General features: G+C 36.3%; 1 protein-coding gene across 2 annotated transcripts in view; it reads left to right on the top strand.

Moving 5' to 3' along the window:
* The window catches only part of LOC134527711 (D-ribitol-5-phosphate cytidylyltransferase-like), a 348,603-nt gene that overhangs the window by 122,286 nt on the left and 205,506 nt on the right, over window positions 1-20,811 (top strand). For both annotated transcript variants that reach the window (XM_063360624.1, XM_063360623.1), the window contains exon 4: window positions 17,542-17,692. In XM_063360624.1, coding sequence (XP_063216694.1) covers window positions 17,542-17,692 — 151 coding nt within the window. The remainder of the gene's footprint in view (window positions 1-17,541; window positions 17,693-20,811) is intronic.

The raw sequence follows: 20,811 nt of genomic DNA, 5'->3' as shown, positions 1-20,811 counted from the left end.
ATGAAGTGTAATCTGTTTCCTCGAAGATCCCAAATGCATTGACTGCACTTCTTCACCATATTTCAATGCATAGTTTTCGCTGGTCTATATGAAGTAACATTTCTGCACAGCTTAGATTTTTCTTTATCTTTCTTAAGTACTGGTACTGTCGAATATTTGCAATGTGTATTATGAATTTCATAATTACATTTTCAAGCTCTTCAATGGCTCCTCCAATAGTGGTTGATATTACATCCTTTTTCATGGTCTGCATAATTTGTTGTATCCCTTTAACAATACATTGTTCTTTATGTAATATCCATTTGTGATAGGTGAATGAATCATCTATGATGATGTCGTCGTAAGTGATGATCTTTTCTTTGCAGTTATTGCATTATCTCAAAAGGCATGCTTCTTGATTTTTCTCATAACACAAAGTTTCAAGCCAATTCTTCTGAGGTCTGTGAATTGATCACTTTGCTTTTGTACAGTTTTCCAACAAGCATTTCCATGTTGTGATTCAGTCTACACAAACATTTATCTCTGGCTTGGAGAGTTGGTTTAATAACCCAAAAAGGACACAGTTTACAGAAACCGGAGTAACTAATCTGTATATCAGGGTTCTGTTTCACAAACCGTTCATGCAGCTCTTTCATTGTGGTGTTAAGATACCTCTTTTGATTTTTAATTTTATTTTTGGTGATTAAATCTTTCTTCACTGGGCTGAGCGTGGTATTTTCATCGTCATTAAGAAAATTGTCAACTTTATCTTTGATTTCCTGCTTCACCTTATTTATCTTATGGGAAATTGCATTGCAAATTTGAAACGGCAATGCACTCTGCATCCTATACGTTTTAACTATCTTTACGCTAAGAGACTTCTTCAAGATTCTTTTGGTCTTCCAAGATTTCACCGATTTAAGTGTTGCTTCCATTTGATTCTTAAGGACTTTTTTAAAGAGTTCTCTTCTTTTATCACTATCAACACTTCTACCTTGAAGAAAATGGTTAACCTTAGTGTTGGAAGTCAAATATTTTTTGGTAGCTTGTGTTTTGTTTCTCTTCTTTTGTTGAAATTTTTTCTTCAGCCGTGCATAACTTTTCCTATACTTTTCTGCCAACTTTTTACATGTTTTAACATCCCTCTTTAACTTTTTAATTTCTCTACATTTTCCTGCATCATTACACCGCCTCCTTTTCCTAGTTGCAGCAGCCCTTCCATCACATTTTGCTGATGTACCACATGATGAATCACATAACTTAACTGTCGCAGACATTTCACTCGTAGAAGCTCGATTACTGCTTTCAGAACTTTTATTACTAGTGTTTGCATTTGCTGTTATATTTCCAGGTATAGTTTCAGACAATTATACGACTTCTCATGAAATTATTTCTGAATTTATATTTTGAACAAAATCTTCAGTTATATCATCAGGATCACTATCAGGGGGTGAGTTGTTAAGCATAAACTTGTTTGTCTTTTCGTGAGTTTTTATGCTAAGTCTGTGTTTACTTTGTCGCTCTCTCCACATTTGTCTTGTAGCTCTTTGGTCTCTCATTGATTGTTGTGCAATTAGCTTAACTGTTCCCTTGTTTTTCATTGATTCATACTTTGTTTTCCATTTTTTCTTCTCATTTTCCAATTTTTGTGGGTCACTTATTATACTTTCATATCTTTTCCGTTCTGCATCCCTCTATTTTTTTAATCTCTCCTCTTTAGACTGTTTGCTTTTCTCCTTTTTTGCCATTTTCAGGACAGAATCTGAAAGGAAGAACTGTAACCAATCAAAAATCGATGGTTTTATTGAATTTCAAACTTAATTTAGTTTTTTAATTTGTATTATCAATATCTTTCACAAAACACAAAAATTTCAGTAATAAAACAAAAAAATATGTTTTAGGAAATACTTAGGCCTATGTTCATTTAGTTTATGTATCGGAAGTTGGCATGCCATGTTACCAATGTTTATTTACATTTGGGTATAAATTACCGAGCAGCCACTGATTAAAATAACCTGACTGTACACAAAAAAAAATACTTGACTTTGAAACAACATGCATGAGATGTGCTAGAATGAAGTTGTGTGATGTGCCACAACACGCTATTGGAACAGTGCACGATCACATTGTGTGCTATGAAGAATCAACACCATAAATGTTGGCATTTTATACCGTGATCTGATTCTAACTTCATACTAAAATCTTTATGAATGGTAGTTAAGTTGCATACATAGATGATAAGTAAGCAAGCATTAGTTATTTCTCTGAAAAGTACTTCTAACATAATGCAAGATAAATGCCACTCTTCTGGTTGTCCAGTCACTCTCCTGGCACAAAAATGCCAGGAGTGTGACAAATGTTTCAGGAGTGTGACATTGTAATGTATTATGTCAACTAACCAGTCACAATACCCAAGTTGAGATTAGAAACTTTTGCCAGGTGTTGACATCACTTAATGTCATTGTATGACTGGTATTTCAGAAATATTTATTTATTTTAAATTTGAGATATATTGGCCAGGAGAATGACAGTAAAACATGTTACTTACCTAAGTTTTAACTATTAATTCACTGTAGGAAAACAAGAGGCAAAAAATAACACACGTGAACCACAGTATTATTCCAACTTTAAGAGGGAAAAACTAGGCTGTCCACATAACAGACCAAAATTCCCTTACATTTCCCTACAAATAATTGAAATTTCCTGCACCAGGAGAGTGACTTTAAACACTGGACATATTTTAAAGTGTTCCAAGGAAGTTTTATAACCAAAAATGATTAATTATATATATTTTTTTTGCTTCTAGGTATACATGATTTTAAATGAATAATGAATGAACATGCATAATGTCATTGATAAATGTTTATCTAATTAAGCTGATATTTACTTACAATTGTCAAACAGATAATACCGTATGGAAATATTATGTAGTTATACTCTACTGTTAGCCAGATTAGAACATATTAATTACAGAATACTACGTATGGAATTACATGTTTCACCGAATACTAATTTGTTACAATGCAGTACTGTAGCTCAGCAGACAGTACTGTTTCCCGTACTTCAGAGCTCAAAAATCGCATGGTATAGGGGCTACAGAAGTCTTGGGAATCAACATTGCTATTGGTAAGCAGTAATGGTAATCTGGTGGCTACAAAAGGAACTACATGAACAAACTTCAGCTTTTGGTTGCTAGATTGCAGTGGCTGTCCTTACTAGTGAATTCATCTACTTCCATAATATTCTGCTAGGCTTTCATTAGGTGAACAGTGATTTTTTTGACTGTTTGGTGGTATCATTGTAGGTAGCTTATTTCACTGCTACTTGTAGAAACTGGTCGCAGGTATACCTGTGGAATTTTGATATCAGTAAAAAGTAACAGGTCTTGATTTCACTGCCGACCAGTGGCCTAGTATAGTGTACCCTGATCATTTCTATTACCTATCCCATCTGTAAACTATATACACTTCAAATGGTTTTCCTCAAGGGCTCCATCCATATACGACCAGACAGACATGAACCTTTCCCCTTGTTGCACCCTAGACCACCTGAGCTAGTTCAAAATATTCAGTCTGGAATGGACATTCATAAATACTTGCATAAATCTTTTGGGCACCGAAAATACATGTAAGTTCCACATAAGTGTTACTGTGGATGACTGAATGCAGGAATAATTTCTCTCGGACACAGACTAATATTAACGTATTTTTATTAATATGATGTCGCCAGGGGTTGTAGAGGCGTTAGCGAGACGTTAAATAAGAAGGGTGCCACCATGTCTAGGTGGGCACGGACCCAGATGAGACTCTTAACTGAGGGCGTGACGTCGCCCGTGTGTGGAAATTACTCGACCCCCGTGCACGGCCTACAGAATAATTGACCTGGGCCCGCTCTCAGCGACGAGCACATATGTATTAACGCCGTGGGCTCTTATGGCATCCTACACACCAACCTGGAGTGCAAGGGAAAAGAGACAAGTTCGATAACACTGTGATTTATTGCAGACTACACGGTACAATTCCAGCTTGAGCGCGTTACATAAAGAACTTAAAATACGTTGAAACTGTTTAAAAGCTTTGCAGCGCGATCGGTTTATGGGCTGTCCGGCCACCACGTGGTCGGACGTTACGTTCGTAGTGATTTCTGAACTCCTTACGGATTACAAGTTTATTAATGAAACAGCCGACCCCCGAAGTAGGCTCCGATGCTAGCGAAAACGATTAAGAATAATTACACAGAAAATAATTACAAGGTCAGTATAGCGAAGTTGAAGTCCTCGGAATGCAGAGCGCGTCCTACCTCTGGTGGTGTTGCGAAACGACTGGGGTGAGCGATGGCCGCCGGGGTGGCAGGACAATAGTGTTGCGCGCCAAGACGGATAGTATCGTTATTCCGAACTGTATCGCGCCGTTGCATATTTAATAAAACCAATTAAGTCACCAAACACCCTTTTACATTTTACCCTGGCGGTTCATGAACCGCAACTACATAATAATTAAGTTAAACAAGAAAGAATTAAATAAAGTTACAGTAACTGGATGGCCTTAGGCAATTCTGAGTCTGTAGCGGCCCTTTAGCATTTCTGCCGAAAGGAAAACAAATGAAATAAAGTATTATCCCCTGAAACTGACATACACAACACTAAGAATAATTAAAAAAATACAATAATGATAATTAAATATAAATTAGGAGGGAACAATGCACTGGCTCGACACTGCCTCTTGCCGGGCGTTCACACCCACACACGTACAAAAGTACATATAAATTAATCAGAAATCATTCAATTAAAAACTATAATGACTATTCTTTAATTTAATTGGGTGGGGGGGGGGGGGGATCTGTCACTCAGAGGACATACTCGTGCAGGCTAACAAGAAGTTTATTCTTACAATACCACTTAACTTGATAAAATAGTTTTCATTCTAGAATCAAAACTAATATGTCCATCATCCAATACAGGATGTCTGAAGAGAGATAAATAAATTGCGATACTTAAAAATAAATTAAAACTAAATTCTAGAAACAGTTACATTTATTATCAAATTTCTTAGGTTCAAAACCAGTATCTAGCAACAGGTAGTCATTACCGGTAATGATTAAAATTATAATTAAAATTCACAACTATCAGTTATGACTCACGTAATAACTACTAAATGACCATACAGGAGAGAGATCTTCACCAAACTCTTACCTAATCCTTTATAATGCATTAAATTAAGAACATCAAAAAATATAATTTATTATTAGAGCTATGAAAAGATAGTTCTGTACTCACATTTTCAAATACTTTCAAAAATTTCTTGATCTCTTACTTTAAAACAAACATAGGGGCCTCTCCTGCCCATGAAAACCCGAAGGAACTTTACATTTTCAATCTATGACTCTACTGACTCGCTACCAATAGGGGCAGCATCCCGACCAGTAAACCTACCCTGATTACATTACGATCTACACTACTCGTTACCGCTGGCGAGAGGCATAGTCTCCGCCAGAGAGAGCCACGACATCTCTCTAACCTGCTCTTAAATCTCTGTGCACCGCCGCGCCTGCCAGCACAATCCATGGTTATTGAAACTAAATTTAAAAACAACTGAGCAGGCCACCCCTTCCACCCAGACGTGTGGCTACACCACACGGCCTGTTGCGACAGCTCGTCCCAGTAACCGCGGCCAGTGGCTGCGCCAGCGCACGGCCGGACAAACAAACTACAAAAAAATTGGCAATCTGCAAGCCCTCAAAATGCTGCACCAGCCCCGTGCTCCAATTACTTGGTCACACCTGCACCGAGGAGTGAACAGAGCAGCCAGCCCAGATTCCCATCAGTAAAGTCCCCAAATTTGATTTCGAAAACCCTGTAAAATTTTGAACTGCGACAATATGTTAAAAATATTGTTTCTATAACTCATTCCAATCCACACTCTCATTATTACTCAGAAAAATATATTTCTAAAGTATAATTCAAATTCTAATGGTGAGTACAATTTTATAGATAAAATTTGAAAAAAAAAATTTGTTGTCTGTGAAGTTGGTTTACAGACGATAGTTTAACGTGACGTCATAACAAAACATTGATGAAATTATTGATCCAGAAGAAAAGGAAATATCATATTCGGCCTGAGATTGAGCCATAATAGGTTTTTGCAAGCAAATGATTTATGCATTATAAATTTGATATTCTTTGAGGAAGAAATTTTTTTTTAATTTTTCTATCCTTTGAATGATAAAATCTACCTCTGCATAATTTTATGAATAAAATTGAATCATTTTTATTGAATTATCACTATTTTGTATGGATACAAAGAAGGAGTGAAATGAAATGTACAATTTAATAAATAAATTTACTTTCATTTGCATTCATTAATTCAAATATATTTATTACTTTTGAAATGTTGCGTGCACCGTATTTATTTTTACAAGTACAAAAAAAAAATTTGCAGCTGCCGGGATTTGAACCGACAACCTTTGAATTTGAAGTCGGCCATGCTAACCGCACAGCCACAAGGCCATGTTTAAAATAAATGTTTCAGATGTTATAAATTAAAAATATTCCACGCACAATATTTGTTTTAATTTCTTTTAACTACCATATTCTCTGTTGGACTCGAAATATTTACACGCTCTTAGGCTCATAACTATGATTGTGTGATTTAGTTGATCAAATAATAACTCATTACAAATAATTACCAATGTCAAAGTAAAGCGTGAAAAGTATCATTCCAGCAATAAATATTTAGTCATACTCATACAACACTGTTTAAATACTGATTTACACTAGTAATTAAAATAATACGTACTTGTAGGAACACCATTTCCTTGCGAATATACTCCCGTGGCGCGGTGCACAACAATAACCTCGAACCCTGCTATGTTGTCGTCTGCCCCAAGCCGTGTGTGGCGAAATGCGCAGGCGTGATCCAACCGGCGTGACCCGCCTATCCCTGCAGCATGGCGGGGTGAAACCTGAGCAGTACACCGCCACCTGCCGGCCGAGTTCTCTGTACCGTCCGCTACATACCAGTGAGATGCCACGCATGCGTAAACACATCCGTAGTGAGACAATTTTTTGTGCGTGCAGCCAGCGTTCATTGATTTATTAGACATTGTAACGTCAAAAATGCAAATGTAATGATGTTAGTTTTCAAAATATTAATATAAACCTAATAAATATTACTGTGTAGAAAAAGTGTAAAATAATATTTATTACTTCTTTATAGTATACTATTGTGGTACTTGTAATTTTTTGGTGCTTAAAATGCTTTTCAGTGAGGTACTTAGGTTCAGACTTTCTCTTTGAAGTTTTGGTAGTTCAGCATCATCACGCCACTCATCATTCTTTAGTCATCATAAATAGGCAGTTGTCTTACTTAGAGTACTTCCAATTGATTTGAGCTTGTGACAAGGATCCAAATAACTGCAATGTCTCTGCACAGTATTAGGGAATGTGGTTTTGGATTTACTTGGATCAAAATTGCTACCAAGTTCTTTGGCCATGTTGATGTTTGCTGCAGAGCTATCACAAAAGTCATGAAAAAGTAACAAAACTCACGGAATAAGTCCTAAAATAAACAATAATAGTGCTGTAGGTCACAAAACTTTAATTCCCAGCAGCCTTTTACTAATCCGCATTTTGTTTTTTGATGCCTAAATTCAGTTTATAGCCCCTGTTCCTAACCTTTTCAGTCTTGTTACCCCAATGACCTATAAGGGAAACTGATTTTATCTCCTCAAAAATGTTATTGAAGAAAGAAGACATGCATACAAATAGCCTTTATGAATCATAAAATTGCACAAAATTATACATAATTACAATTTCAATGTACTTCCTTATTTAATTAATAACAGTTACTGTGGCCGGCAGTTATCTTGGCGTCTCTCAGCGCGAGGGTGCGGGAACAGCGGGACCGGAGAAAGAAGAGGGGGTAAGCAGGCGACACGTAGCCGAGAGCCGTGTAGTGGCTGTTAAGAAAATATCGCCCTTTAGTGTATACCCGAAAATGGAAGGCGAAGGTGGCAGCTCGCAGAGGCGTGGTAAAGTGATACATAGCGGAGAGCGGGAAGTAATAAAAACTGTGATGCAGTTTTGTGATGAAGAAGCGAAAAATAAATGTCTGCTCGAGCCTTTACAGAGACAGACGGCAAGAGCAACGAAGTACACGGGTGTGTGAACGGTCCATAGACAGGATTCGTAAAGTCAGCAAAGAACGACCACATGACCCACAGACTACGCCAGAAAAAAACAGGTATTTTAAGTATTTAATAAACAATGGAAATATATCTTTACTATGTTACTGTTACGTAGTGTATAGTGGAGTAAAATATTTGGGCAGTTTGGGTGTGTGTGAGTTGGGCGGCCATTAACAAGTAAGGTCTTGATAGCCTATTGTGGAGAAATGATGAGTATGAAGCGTTGACGAAATGACAGAACGGGGAAAATGGGAGTACCTAGAGAAAGTAATAAGAATAGTAATAATAGTAATTAATTTGAACTTAATTTTGTTTTTCGTCACCTAATACAATCAATTATCATGGAAAGAGAACTTCACACTTACATAAAAAAAATCATATAATATATATGAGGTTTTGAAGGTTATAATATGCATTCTAAAGTAGAAGTACAATGCAAATTTTATTTACATTTATAATAAATAATCAATTATAGGTGCATTAAAATATAAAGCCACACATACACAAGCATTTTTTAAATGCCTTTAACGTTGGTAGTCAGGTGTTTCCTAAACGACTGACATGAAGTTAAAGCAGCAAATATAACATAACAAGCTCCATGTTTACTTAAATGTACATCCAGCGCTAAATGGAACCGGAGAACGATAAGGGCTAGACTGGCTCCTGCGCTTTCGCGCGGAGAGCTACAATTGCATAATGTTTTTCTTGTAAGACTTTTGTTTTAATTAACTTTGAGAACACAATGAATTGAGAAGCATAGTTTTAAATTTATTTTACATACTAAGTGACCTAGTTTTCCAAAATAACTTGTGTCTGGTCTTTGCTAGTTACTGAGTTAACATTTCAATTAATTTTGGTTGCAGGTTTAGTTAATAATTTGTTACTTTTCCTGACAGATGAGTACAAATATTCGAGCACAACCACTGCAATTTACACAATGTTACACTTATGTAATGCAAGTACAATTCATAGGATTTCTCACTTTTGGTTTGGTAACCCAGCACTCTTAGCCAAAAGGCCTTACCGCCCTGGTGCCCCCACGGGCGTGGATACAGACTTAAGTAGTTTTTATTATTATTATTATTATTATTATTATGCCGGGCAAGGGTTTCCCCCCCTTTTCTTTTTTAACCCAGCGCTCTTAGCATAAAGGCCCTGGGGCCCCCATGGGCATGGATGCGGATACGCCGCATCCGCAACCGGGAAGGACGTTAGAGCTTTGGCTATATAGAGAGGCTGAGGCTACCCATCCCAGCTTATGTAGTGTAGGAAGTCACGCGCCAAATGTTTTCTGTTCTGCTAGTACAAACCTGGCCGCTGACCTTGACAATAGGGTATCGCTTTCTCGTCGCCCTCCCCTCCCCACCAGGCAGTACTAGGGAGCTCAGACGCCAAGATATCTGCCGGGCATAGTAAAGTGAAGGTTGGAATTTTTTTGCATTCACAAGTTTTTTATGTTAGGTTTAGTTTCACGTAACGCGCATCTCAAGTCATGTTAAACATTGAGGCGGTTTCTAGCTTTTGTTTTTACTGTTACTAAATTTGAGAAACCATTCTCACATTTATAAGTGGTAACAAAAGGTGTTATAATTTTCAGAGCTATTTCAGCTAAAATAGGCTATTCAGCACCTACTTTTTGCCAAATGTAGCGAGGTCATAATTTTTAACTCCCCTTTGAAAGTGCTATCTTTGCTTAGTCCGAGAAATTTTACTTTGGCTGATTCATCTTCGACTTGAAATATTTCATCATCAATAGATAATGGTCTTAATATCCAAGAAAGGACTGATTGTCCATGTCAGTAAGTCTATTAATGCAGATAAATGGTGAATCACAAAATTTTCAAACGTGATTTTTTCAGATTTGTTATTTCCCAATTGCTCGTACAGTTCTGTAAACATTGACATATCGCCAACTTGAACACTGCATTGGTAAAGTTCCAAATTGCGCATAAAACATTTTAACTTTATCCTGTGTTGTCAAGATATTCGTCATATTTCCTTGTAGTGAGATATTCGGACTGTTAATTTAACTGTTAATTTTAATTTTTTATCTTTTATTTTTGAGTACAACTCTAGTTCTTTTTGTGTTTTCTGGTTTTCAAGAAACAATCATATTTCTTCACAGAGCTCATAAACCCAGTGTAAAACATGCCCTTTCGACATCCAGAGTACCTCTGTATGGTACAAAAGACTATTAAATTTCGTACCAACTTCATCGCACAAAATTTTGTATAATATGGAATTCGTATATCTGTCACAAATATTATTCATAATTTTTAATGCGTCACTCAACGCACTTAGTAAATTTGAAGGAAGCATAATAGTGTATCATGCAGTGATAAGCTAAAACTTGAGGTGCAACTTGTTTCACGAGTGCTTCAAGAATAGAATGAACACCCAAACTAGTTTTGACCAGTCAACAGTTTTAGCATTTTGAATGTCTTTGCTATGAGTAGTGATGGGTAGAGTCACCTGTTTACAGTGAAAAGTAAAGACAAATTTCGTAATTTTTTCTTGTTGATTTCGGTGTGTTTTTCGTCTATTTTAAAGTGAATTTCGGTAATTTTTTCGTCATTTCTTAAACTCTTTTTGGCGCTTTTCGGCAGTTTTGTTAAGTAATAAGTTTTAAAAATTGAAAATGCACTTTGGAAAAAAACTTTTTATGTATTTTTAATTGGAAATGCTCTGCATATAAAAAAATGTTTAGGCTTGAGATTTTGCTAGAAATATTGACTACTGCTATCTAGCTTGATGGGAAAGACATTGCAGCCATTAATTCCATATTTTCTGCTGTGATGCGGGTTCTTTTGTCTGATATAATGTTTCCATAAGACGAGAATCCTCTTTCACAATCCACATTACTAATGGGAATCCACAAAGCCTTTATAGCACACTCAACAAAACACTGAAAATCACACTTCAATGACCACAAAATATTAAAAACACCTACATCAATCCCACTCTCAGCTTCTTTTTTTTTAACGGTATCTCTGAACACACTGTTCGCTTCAAGATACTGGTTTGAAGCAAGTTGTTCTAAAATGGGCACACACTTTATCAAGCAAGAAATGTCACAAGGAACACTTTTAAAAACATTCCTTGGATCAAAAAGTGTTCCAATGGCTGAGATGAATGTTTTTGCAGTGTCATTTTCCCTGAGACCTGATAGTTTGTTCAGGCACTTTACAGAAACAGATTTGAACTGGGATGACAAACCATCCCTGAATTGCTTGGGTATGGTCTCCAGTAGTTCTGATGTGCTTTGAAAAAAAAAACCACCAGAGAGCAAAGTAAACAGTTTGTACATATCATTTAGTTTTGACTCAAGTGTAATGAGCAAGAGGAATCGAAGAGCTTTCTAATAGTTGTGAAAAGATGTTTTGTTTGCCTCACACACTGATTGAGCTCTTTGAGTTCACTTGCCCACAAATTTACTACCAAGTTAATTTTATGTGCCCAACATTGTGTGTGCAAGAGTCCTTCAGAAACTAACACTCTAATTGCATTGATACATTTACTCATGTACCGAGCAGAATCTGATGTAATTGAAACTATATTGTCATAAAAAATACCTAGTTTCTGAATTACAGAAACAATAGCTTGAGAGCACTTTGTTCCATTAGCATTCTGCAAAACTTTCACCCCGCCTACTTACAGTTTTTGAAGGGAACTGTCACTACATGTAAGCACTTTGATGAGCACCATAAATACACATTGGCCTTTTCTGTCTGTAGTTTCATCACATAATATAGAAACCAGTCTATCTCGAACAGCTTCCTTCATCTTTTCTTCCTCCTCCTGAATTAACTGTGGCACGTACCGTTATCGAAGCCTATTTGCTGTAGGTAAGTCACCAGCACCTGAGAAATGTGAACAAGTCATTGTTAAGGCCTAAAATGAATTGTAGTTTATTAACATTTCAAGAGATTTTAAGTTAAAAAAAAAAGTATGTTTTGCATTTGGAATACGAGTTTAGGTTAAAGGACTATTTTCATTTTTTGAGGGTTTCGGGATTGTGCATAATTGAAAATATATTGCATGCAGAAAATTATTTATCGAAAATTGAATGACATAAAAGAGTGACATATTTTCTAATAGAATAAACAGAAGCATAATACCAATACCACCTTCTATAAACTTGTTCATCCAATCTCGTAATTTCGGGTGATAAATTTTTTCCAATGGGATTTGGCGCCCATGAATGCGTGAACAGTAAACAAAACAAATTCTTGTTTGTCAACTTTGGCTTTTTTTTTGCCTGGGATACCATCTCAGTGAGCGAAACTTGTTTTATTCCTGACGATGGGCCCGCTTCATTCATTTCCCGTGCTAACGCCTTATTCTTATATGGGTGACGCTCCCATGAATATGCTTCACACACGTATCTTTTCTTGTCCACTTGATTCGGACATTACAAAACTTACACATTAAAATTTTGTTGAATTTGTCAAAAACAAAAAATCCCTCATGCATAAATTCTTTAGCAAGGTCGTATACTGTGACAACCATTTTTCAAGAACGTGAACTCAACTGCCAGTAATCAACATACAATTTTACGGTCACAGTTCTTTAATAATCTATACTATAGCACTTAAAAGAAAACCTACTCGAATACGCGCGAGAAGCAAGTAAACAGAACATCACTTTCTATTTTCATTTGTTTTGTACCAACGCAACATTGAAACATAGATTGTAACTTCGTAACAACCAATAGTTAGTAGTTACGTAAATATCAATCATTGGTACACAATTCAATATATATCGCAAAAGGTAAACATATATCGCCACAAATCTATACGTTTCGTTACTTTTTTTGCGAATTTTTGGCAAATAAGCAAATTTTGCGAAAAAGGTTCTGTTTCTGTGAAAATTTTGCGATTTCGCGCATCGCGGAAAACAGGTGACTCTAGTGATGGGCAAAGACTTTCAGAACAATTATTCCTCTTTTACACTGTCATCTTTAAAGTATCGAGTAAATACCAGTAATTGTGAACATGAAGATACATCAGTTGACTTGTTCAAATGCAGCACAAACATAGAACTTTCTTTAATTTCAGAAATAACGAATGCCATATGTTGTTACTCAACTCTAAAATTCGACTTTAAACTGTTGTATTGGAGAGTGATATTTGATTAATCTTAGCCACATGTTGCTCACCAATAACGAGTGACATTGCAATGCGATAAGCAATTTGATACAAAGATTTAAGACATGAAATAGTTGCCTTTTGTACATTTCTTGTAGAATAAAATCGCAAAGACTTCGGAACACACATTTTTCTCTTAAAAAAATTAATGTCTTTACCTGTAAACTCCTTATGAACATATAACACACTGATGCTTTTCTATATTTCTGTAAACAAGATTAGTGAATCCCCATTGTAAAAGCACATCTTTTTACAAACACATAGTTTCAAATGTAGAAGCCATGTTACCTAAAACAATCTTAAAACACTGTTTTGAAATGAATGCACAATAGAAAAATACATGGAACTACTGGCGATGACTTATTCTATCGTTTACCATGTTGCATGAAAAATAACCTCTCATGAAGCGAAATAATTGGTTTACTAATAACAATATTGAAAAAATACATCAAAAGAAGTGAAATTTATTAATGTTGGTACATACCTACAAATATAAATGGATATTTTTTTAGAATGAGGCGTAGGATCTTGTACAACAGTATCTACATTTGTACACCGTGATACTAAGTAAAATGCAAAATAAACTAAACATGCGAGTTAGTGCTCAAGTAAACTCAAAGTGAGTCATCCTCGTCTGTCTCCATGAGAAAGCGGACATGGTAGCAGCAGCTGCTAGAAAGAGATAAAAAAACATAAGAGGCTACCCGCACACACATCGCCATGTGTTTTATTAGTGTACATGCAGCACAAGAGAAGTGCAAGCCATGTGATGCTGATTTGTCATTCTATTATCTACGTACCAAAAATTACCAGCATTATTACCCCCTCAGAATAGTTGTTTTACCCCCCAGGGTTAAATACCCCCAGGTTCAGAACCCATGGTTTATTGTTTACTTTAAATTAAAATAGTGGAAGAATTTCCTCTTAAAAGATGTAGAAATTATCTCTGAAAAGGATTATAACATAAAAATCAACAAATAGCAGACCTATTTCATATTATGTTTAATTTTTTTAATTTTACAGAACCTATGCTAAAAAAAAGGTTGTGAGGAAATTGTATTCAAATGTCTAATACAGTAAACTCTCGCAAATCCGTGGGTGTCGGGGATTTATGACCTTCGGATTTTTGAAAACTTCGGATTTTTGAAAAATTTTCATTAAAATACAAAAAAAAATTCTAAAAGATAAGATGGTAGTCAATGAACATGTAATACTACCACAGGACGTCATAATAAACAAGACACTTGAGAAGTTAACAGAATGGTACGTAAGCAATACCAGTATAGTCCATTCATAGTAAATGAAGCACCAGAGAAATTTTTTTTCCTGAAAATTTACAGCCTGGCCTGATTAAATTTAACACACCCATTTGTTCAAGTTGGTAGTAAATTGTGTAAAAAGTAATTTAAAGTCATCTTAAATTAAATTAATGGCACCCGAAGTCGCACTTTGATGTGAAAGAGCTAGGCGTAGCAATGTGGCGTGCGCTGAAACGGGAAGCCCCTTGATAAGGGGAAGTGAATTTAGGAGGGGCGGTTGAGAGAAGCGATACGTAGCTGGCAAGAGACTCAAGGCCACTCCCTCACAGACACACGGCCAGTCCAGTTAAACTAAAGAGAAACGGGAGAAATAAAAAAAAAATCATTTGTTAATTGTACACTAGAACCATCAAAAAATCTGAAATTTTGGCACAAAACAAAAATAATCGGGGAAAAAATGGTAAAACTCACAATAAAAGCTTATACAAAGCTATTATTTAACATGCAGCATATATTTTGTGTTGGTTTATAGTGCACTTACTAATGTTCGTATAAGAAGAGAGAAAAAATTGGACAGTCCGTTTAAAAACACGGCAGCAGTAGCTTGTGCGACGTAAGTGGGAGTGCGAGAATCTCGTCTAGACAGGCTGGCGGCTGCAAAGGCAGCGGATGCATGACGTCATACGGCTTACCTCTCCCTCCCAGACAACAAACCATCTCTCTCCCTCTCTCCAGCCCTCTAGCCATTTTCTGCGTGTGAAACTGTCAACATCCTTCCTCCCCTACTCCACACTGCATGCGACGAAAGCCAGGTTGTATAGTCCATTCCCGGTAAAATGAACATTTTTTTAAGGCCCCCCACGGCAGCCATTTACCGTTAATTTTTTGATACAATTTGTTTGTTAGTTACAGAACATTATTTCTGCTGGAAAATCTCTGAAACTTCAAAATTTCTTTAATGGAAAAATTTAGCAGGGCGGTTAGAGTATTTATTTTTACCGCAAATGAACTATACTCACCTTCCCTCCGGCCAGCATTCCCGGCGTGTGACGCATGACAACTACAGTCGTGTGCCGCGCACAGCTAGGAAACTTGTCACTGGCAACATGTTTCACACACTGACACACGGTGCCCAGAGCTTCAGGAAAACCTACGCGATTTCCAACCTACTCTAAATATCCGACTGGAGTCTGTTTACGAAAAGCATTTAAGAATTTGCTAATGCCCAACTGTTTTTTTTTTATATCGGATTAAGAGGAGTTAAAATGGCTAAAAGGCATGGTTTTGAAGTTTTAGGTGTAAAAAACCGTTAAAAAATTTCTTGAAAGCACCAGAGGAAAAGGCATTACACCTTTATCTTTATTTTCCCGCCATATAATGTTACGGTCACCGCTCAAATTTCACAGTTATCTGACGGGAACGAGATGACTGCGCGCCAGTTCAGAGCCTTTTACCGCGCTATAAATATCAGTGAGCGTCGCTCTTATCATCCACTGAGAATAGTGATACAGACATTGTTTAAATACAATGCAATGTTAGAGCGACTGCCTTCATTTCTGTGGGTTACTAATAAACTTCAGACAACTGTCACTTGAAAAATTCCGTGTTTGGCCCTGCAACTTTTTCAAAAACTTACAGTGTGTTATGTATAAAAAAAATTTTCTCTTTGATTTAGCAATAACTCATTTCAGATTTGCTGTATTCTTCTGCTACTGCTTTAATATCTTCTTTTTCTTCAGGTCTTTAGTTTTAAATTTGTAAAATTTATGTTTTTAGAATTTCTTTATTGGGAGTAAGTGGGGTATTTATCAGGAAAAAAAAAGAAATATAAACAGGTTGTCAAGGAATTTAGAATTTCTTGGCAAATCAGGAAATAGTTCTAATATGTTAGGTCAAGAACTTTAAATGAGATGGATAAAGGTTAATCCTGTATTGCTGACCTATTAACTGTCATTCATATTGTATTTTGAGTTAAGATTTACAGCAGTGTTGGTGTGCCATGTGTTTTTGAGCAGAGTAGTATTTTTGGGCACATGAGGCTGAATGTCGCCTGTGGTGTCTCGGAGTGCAATTTAAAAAACATCACTTTGTAAATATTTTCCAGGATTTTTGTTTTGTTACATTACTGTGTACACAACTTTGTAATGATTTGAAGAAAATGTTTTTGGCTCTGAAATATTATAAAAGATAGCCTGGAATTTGGTATCTGCAGCCAGTGCATTTGCTCCTTTATCAAAGGTTTTACCTGATAACAGAATATCACGTATCTGTGTGATGAATTGCTTCAAAGACTCAACAATCAATTATAATCCTAATCTTTCCCGCTAATTATATTTGGGTTAAATTCAGTGCAAAGTGAAACACAAATATTTTTGCAAAATAAAGTGCAATATGTTGCTGTCTGAGCAAACTTAATAAAATCCTGAGTAGATGCCTACTTTTAATTAGCAATCGCCCAGAGTAAAAGTCAATTTTCAATGGTTTGGTGCACGAAAATTAAATAATTTTATTATTTGAATATTAAATTATTACCTAAGTTTCATGTCCTACAAACTAATTGATTCTACAAAAAGATAAATTCGATGCCCAGTCTTAGCAAAAAAAGTACTGACTGACTTATGGTTTTTAGCCAAATTCACACTCAAGAAATTTTACATTTAGTAGCTTTTTAAGGAATATTTGATATATCAATTATTCAGATATGAATTAATTCAGATATGTAGATTTAATATTGAATAAAATTTTATCATTTACATGCAAAAATTACTTACTTGTTGTGGCTTAATGTAATGTAAATTAAGATTGGCTTAGCTATAGGAAGCTCAATGTTTTCCTGTTTCCTAAAATCTTCAGTTTATCATCTCTAATGAATATTGTATGTCCTAATACATTAGTAGAAACAAATGCTCAGTGAGAACAGTGTCGTGAGCATGTGTGCGTGATGCACTAAGCCCCGACTGTGGTGTTGGCAGTGCAGCGCGGAGGATCTGGACACGGGGACGGAGTGTCTGGAGCTGGCCCGTGCACACGCCTGTGTGCGAGCGTGCCTCATTCAGGGGCCAGAGGAGCTGTGGAAGGTGACTCACAAGAAGGACATCTACGCGGCCGAGGGCTGCCTCAGAGGTATGTGTCTCCGTCACCTTGATCACATTCAGTTGGCAAAGCCATGGAGGTTCTGCTGGTGATGTCACTACTTTAAAATAGGATGTTTGGTTATTTCCTTTTCTTTAAATTTATAATGTTACAAGATGATAAAAAGTTACATAATGTGATAAGGTCTACAATACAGATGCTTTGCCACACTTTATTCTCCAGAACACACTTTTCTAATAATTCTTATTAAAGTAAAAAATATTAATTGCAGACCTGCCAACTCTCACGATTTTGGCGTGAGGCTCATGATTTTAAGGTCCATCTCACGCCCTCACGCCAAAATAGTGATTCCTCACGATTTTTCGGGGCCCCGAGATTTTTTTAACATTTTGAGGTTCAGCTATGTAAATACTGTGATTTATTTGTGTTAACTGTAACAGTATTGTTATATTTGAACCTATTGCTGATATTTTACACGGCTACGTTTCGCCTCCGGCCGTGCCGTGCCAAGCTCACTCTCTTTGGCTGAGCCGGGCCGTGCTGTTTGGCGTAGCCGAGCCACATACCATGCTCTCGCCGTGTTCGATAGTCGATAGTAAGTGAGCAGTTGGTGTCGAAGTCGAATGTTTATTTTCGTCTTGCGCTGCTCCCTTTGTTGTTTGGCAAATGGCGGTGGTGTTTGTTTGTCTAGAGCAACGTGATCATGTCTGATAGAACTGTTTGTAAAAGTTACAAGACAAGTTTTACGAAAGCTTACAGTAACGAGTTTCCATCAATACTCGAGTCACGTTAAGGAAGCAATTTCACGTTTTGCAGCGTGTGCCGTGCTGATTTTTCTATCTCGCATAGTGGAAGAGGAAACATTGTGAAACATGTTGCTACAAAAAAACACAACGAACACGTGATGTGTATTGCTTCCAATAAAAAACTAAATTTTGCTGTGAACAGTGATAATAGTGTTACTCGAGCAGAATGTTATTTTACATCTTTTTTTAGTTAAACATAATTTAGCGCTGTCGTATAGTGATCATGCAGGGCCGCTTTTTAGAAAGATGTTTCCCGGTAGTGACATTGCCAAAAAATACGGCTGTGCGAGGACCAAATTTGCAGCAATATTGGGACAAATGAATCAATGCTCGCATGATAAACTTGTATCTGTGTTACGTAATACACCATTTTCCATCGCAACTGATGGTAGTAATGAAAGTGATTGCAAATTTACCCCATTGTGGTTACTTTCCACAGTAAAGACAACCTTGAAATTCAAAATAGGCTCTTGGCAGTACCAGTTCTCAAAGGCAACTCAACAAGAGTAAATATTGGTAATCTTTTTTTTACTTGATACCTTAAAAGAAAACAACATCCCGTTTTCATACTGTTTGGCGCTAAGTGCTGACAATGCGCCAGTGATGATGGGACATAAAAGTGGTGTGGCTGCTGTTATGAAAAGTAAAATCGAAAAATTTATTGCTCTTGGTTGTCCATGCCATTTGATAAACTTATGTGCTGAAAAAGCTGCTGCTTGTCTTCCATCTAAAGTTGATGACTTTTTTTTGATATATTTTACTACTTGGAAAAGAGTGTAAATAGGAAAGAAAAGCTAAAAGAATTTCAGATGCTGCATGATGTAGACAATAGGAAAGTCCTCAAACATGTGTGTAAACGATGGCTTTCGTTAGGAAAATGCTTGACAAGGTTGGTAGAACAATGGCAGCCATTAACTAGTTTTTTTTTGGTAGAATGTCGGCCTGAATTTGCAGATAAAAGCAGGAGCACACTTCAGAGCTACAAAATCCCCAAACTAGTTTCAAAAATAGGTGAATGTTCAATTCCATTTCAACAAGGTAGTCAAAGTAACCTCACAGTTTTGTCCAGTGCCACAAACACAGAAAGTAGTAGTAGTACAAACAGTAGCCATGCAGTGTCTTCAAATGATTAAAAAAAACATTTCCAAGTTCACTTTTCCCAGTAAAATAGCTTCTAAACCTGACAGTTCAAAGAAGCGCAGTTATAAAATGGATGTGACTAGCTCAAAGAAAATCAAGTTAACACACAGACCTAAAATGAAAACATCAGTTCCTCAGGTACCAGCAGAAAAAGGTAGATCTATGTCATCCCAAGTTACTAGAGAAGAGAGGCTATTCATGTTTTTATCTAGTGATTTAAAAAAGGCATTTTGCATGTTCCTCTTAAATGTAATCCCTATGTTTGACAAGACCAATGTACTACTACAGTCGCAAGAACCTCAGATTCAGAAACGGAAATCCACACTTTACGACCTGTTGCGAAACTTGATGTCAAAATTTGTGTGTGCTGATGTAGTAAATCATCTACTTCTCTTTTGGAGATTGAATATCACACTCATGATAATAAAAAAAAAAGGATAAAGATTTGGTTATTGGTAGTGCGGCATTGAAAATTGTGGGTGACTTGAGTGTTGAACAGGGCAAATTGTTTTGCATTTCAATTAGGCAGTATTATGTGGCTGCATTTGACTACATAGTACACAAATTTCCTTTAAAAAGTACATTTCTAGCTTATGCAGAAGTAGCATGCATTGAAACCATAAGCCATGCACCATTTTCTAATGCAAGATATTTTGTTGATAAATTTCCAAATATTATTATTATGGAAGGACAAGATATAGATGCTGCAATTGATGTTTTGGAGTCACAATTTTCTTCATTTCAAATAGAAGATATTCCTGAGGAAATATTGAAGCAGGAAAGAATTGATTGGACAGATGAAGACTACAAATGGGAGTTTGAAGTATGTATGACAAGTTAGCTCAACTTAAGCTAGGTATTTTGTCCATTCCTCATAGTAACGCCGAGTGTGAGAGGATCTTCAGCCAGATAAAGAAGGCAAAAACCCAATTAAAATCGTCATTGTCGGAAAAATCACTTGAAACATTGCTAAAAGTAAAATATGTACAAGAGGACTTGTGTTACGAACAACACTTTGATGAAAAATTTTTGAAGGTTGCAAAATCTGCAACCTGTAATTTTTTGAAATAAATTTTGAAGCAGAGACCATGTAACATATGTACAGGTATGTCACTTAAAGTTAAAGATTCTCATTTGTTGTTTTTTTATATCTAACATGTATTTGTGAGCCTGAAAATTTTAATCGAGGACCTCATGATTTTT

Source organism: Bacillus rossius, chromosome 1, assembly GCF_032445375.1.
Source record: "Bacillus rossius redtenbacheri isolate Brsri chromosome 1, Brsri_v3, whole genome shotgun sequence".
NCBI classification, from domain to species: Eukaryota; Metazoa; Arthropoda; class Insecta; order Phasmatodea; family Bacillidae; genus Bacillus; species Bacillus rossius.
The sequence above is the reverse complement of the archived record's forward strand: the minus strand, read 5'-3'. Positions and strand labels throughout refer to the sequence as shown.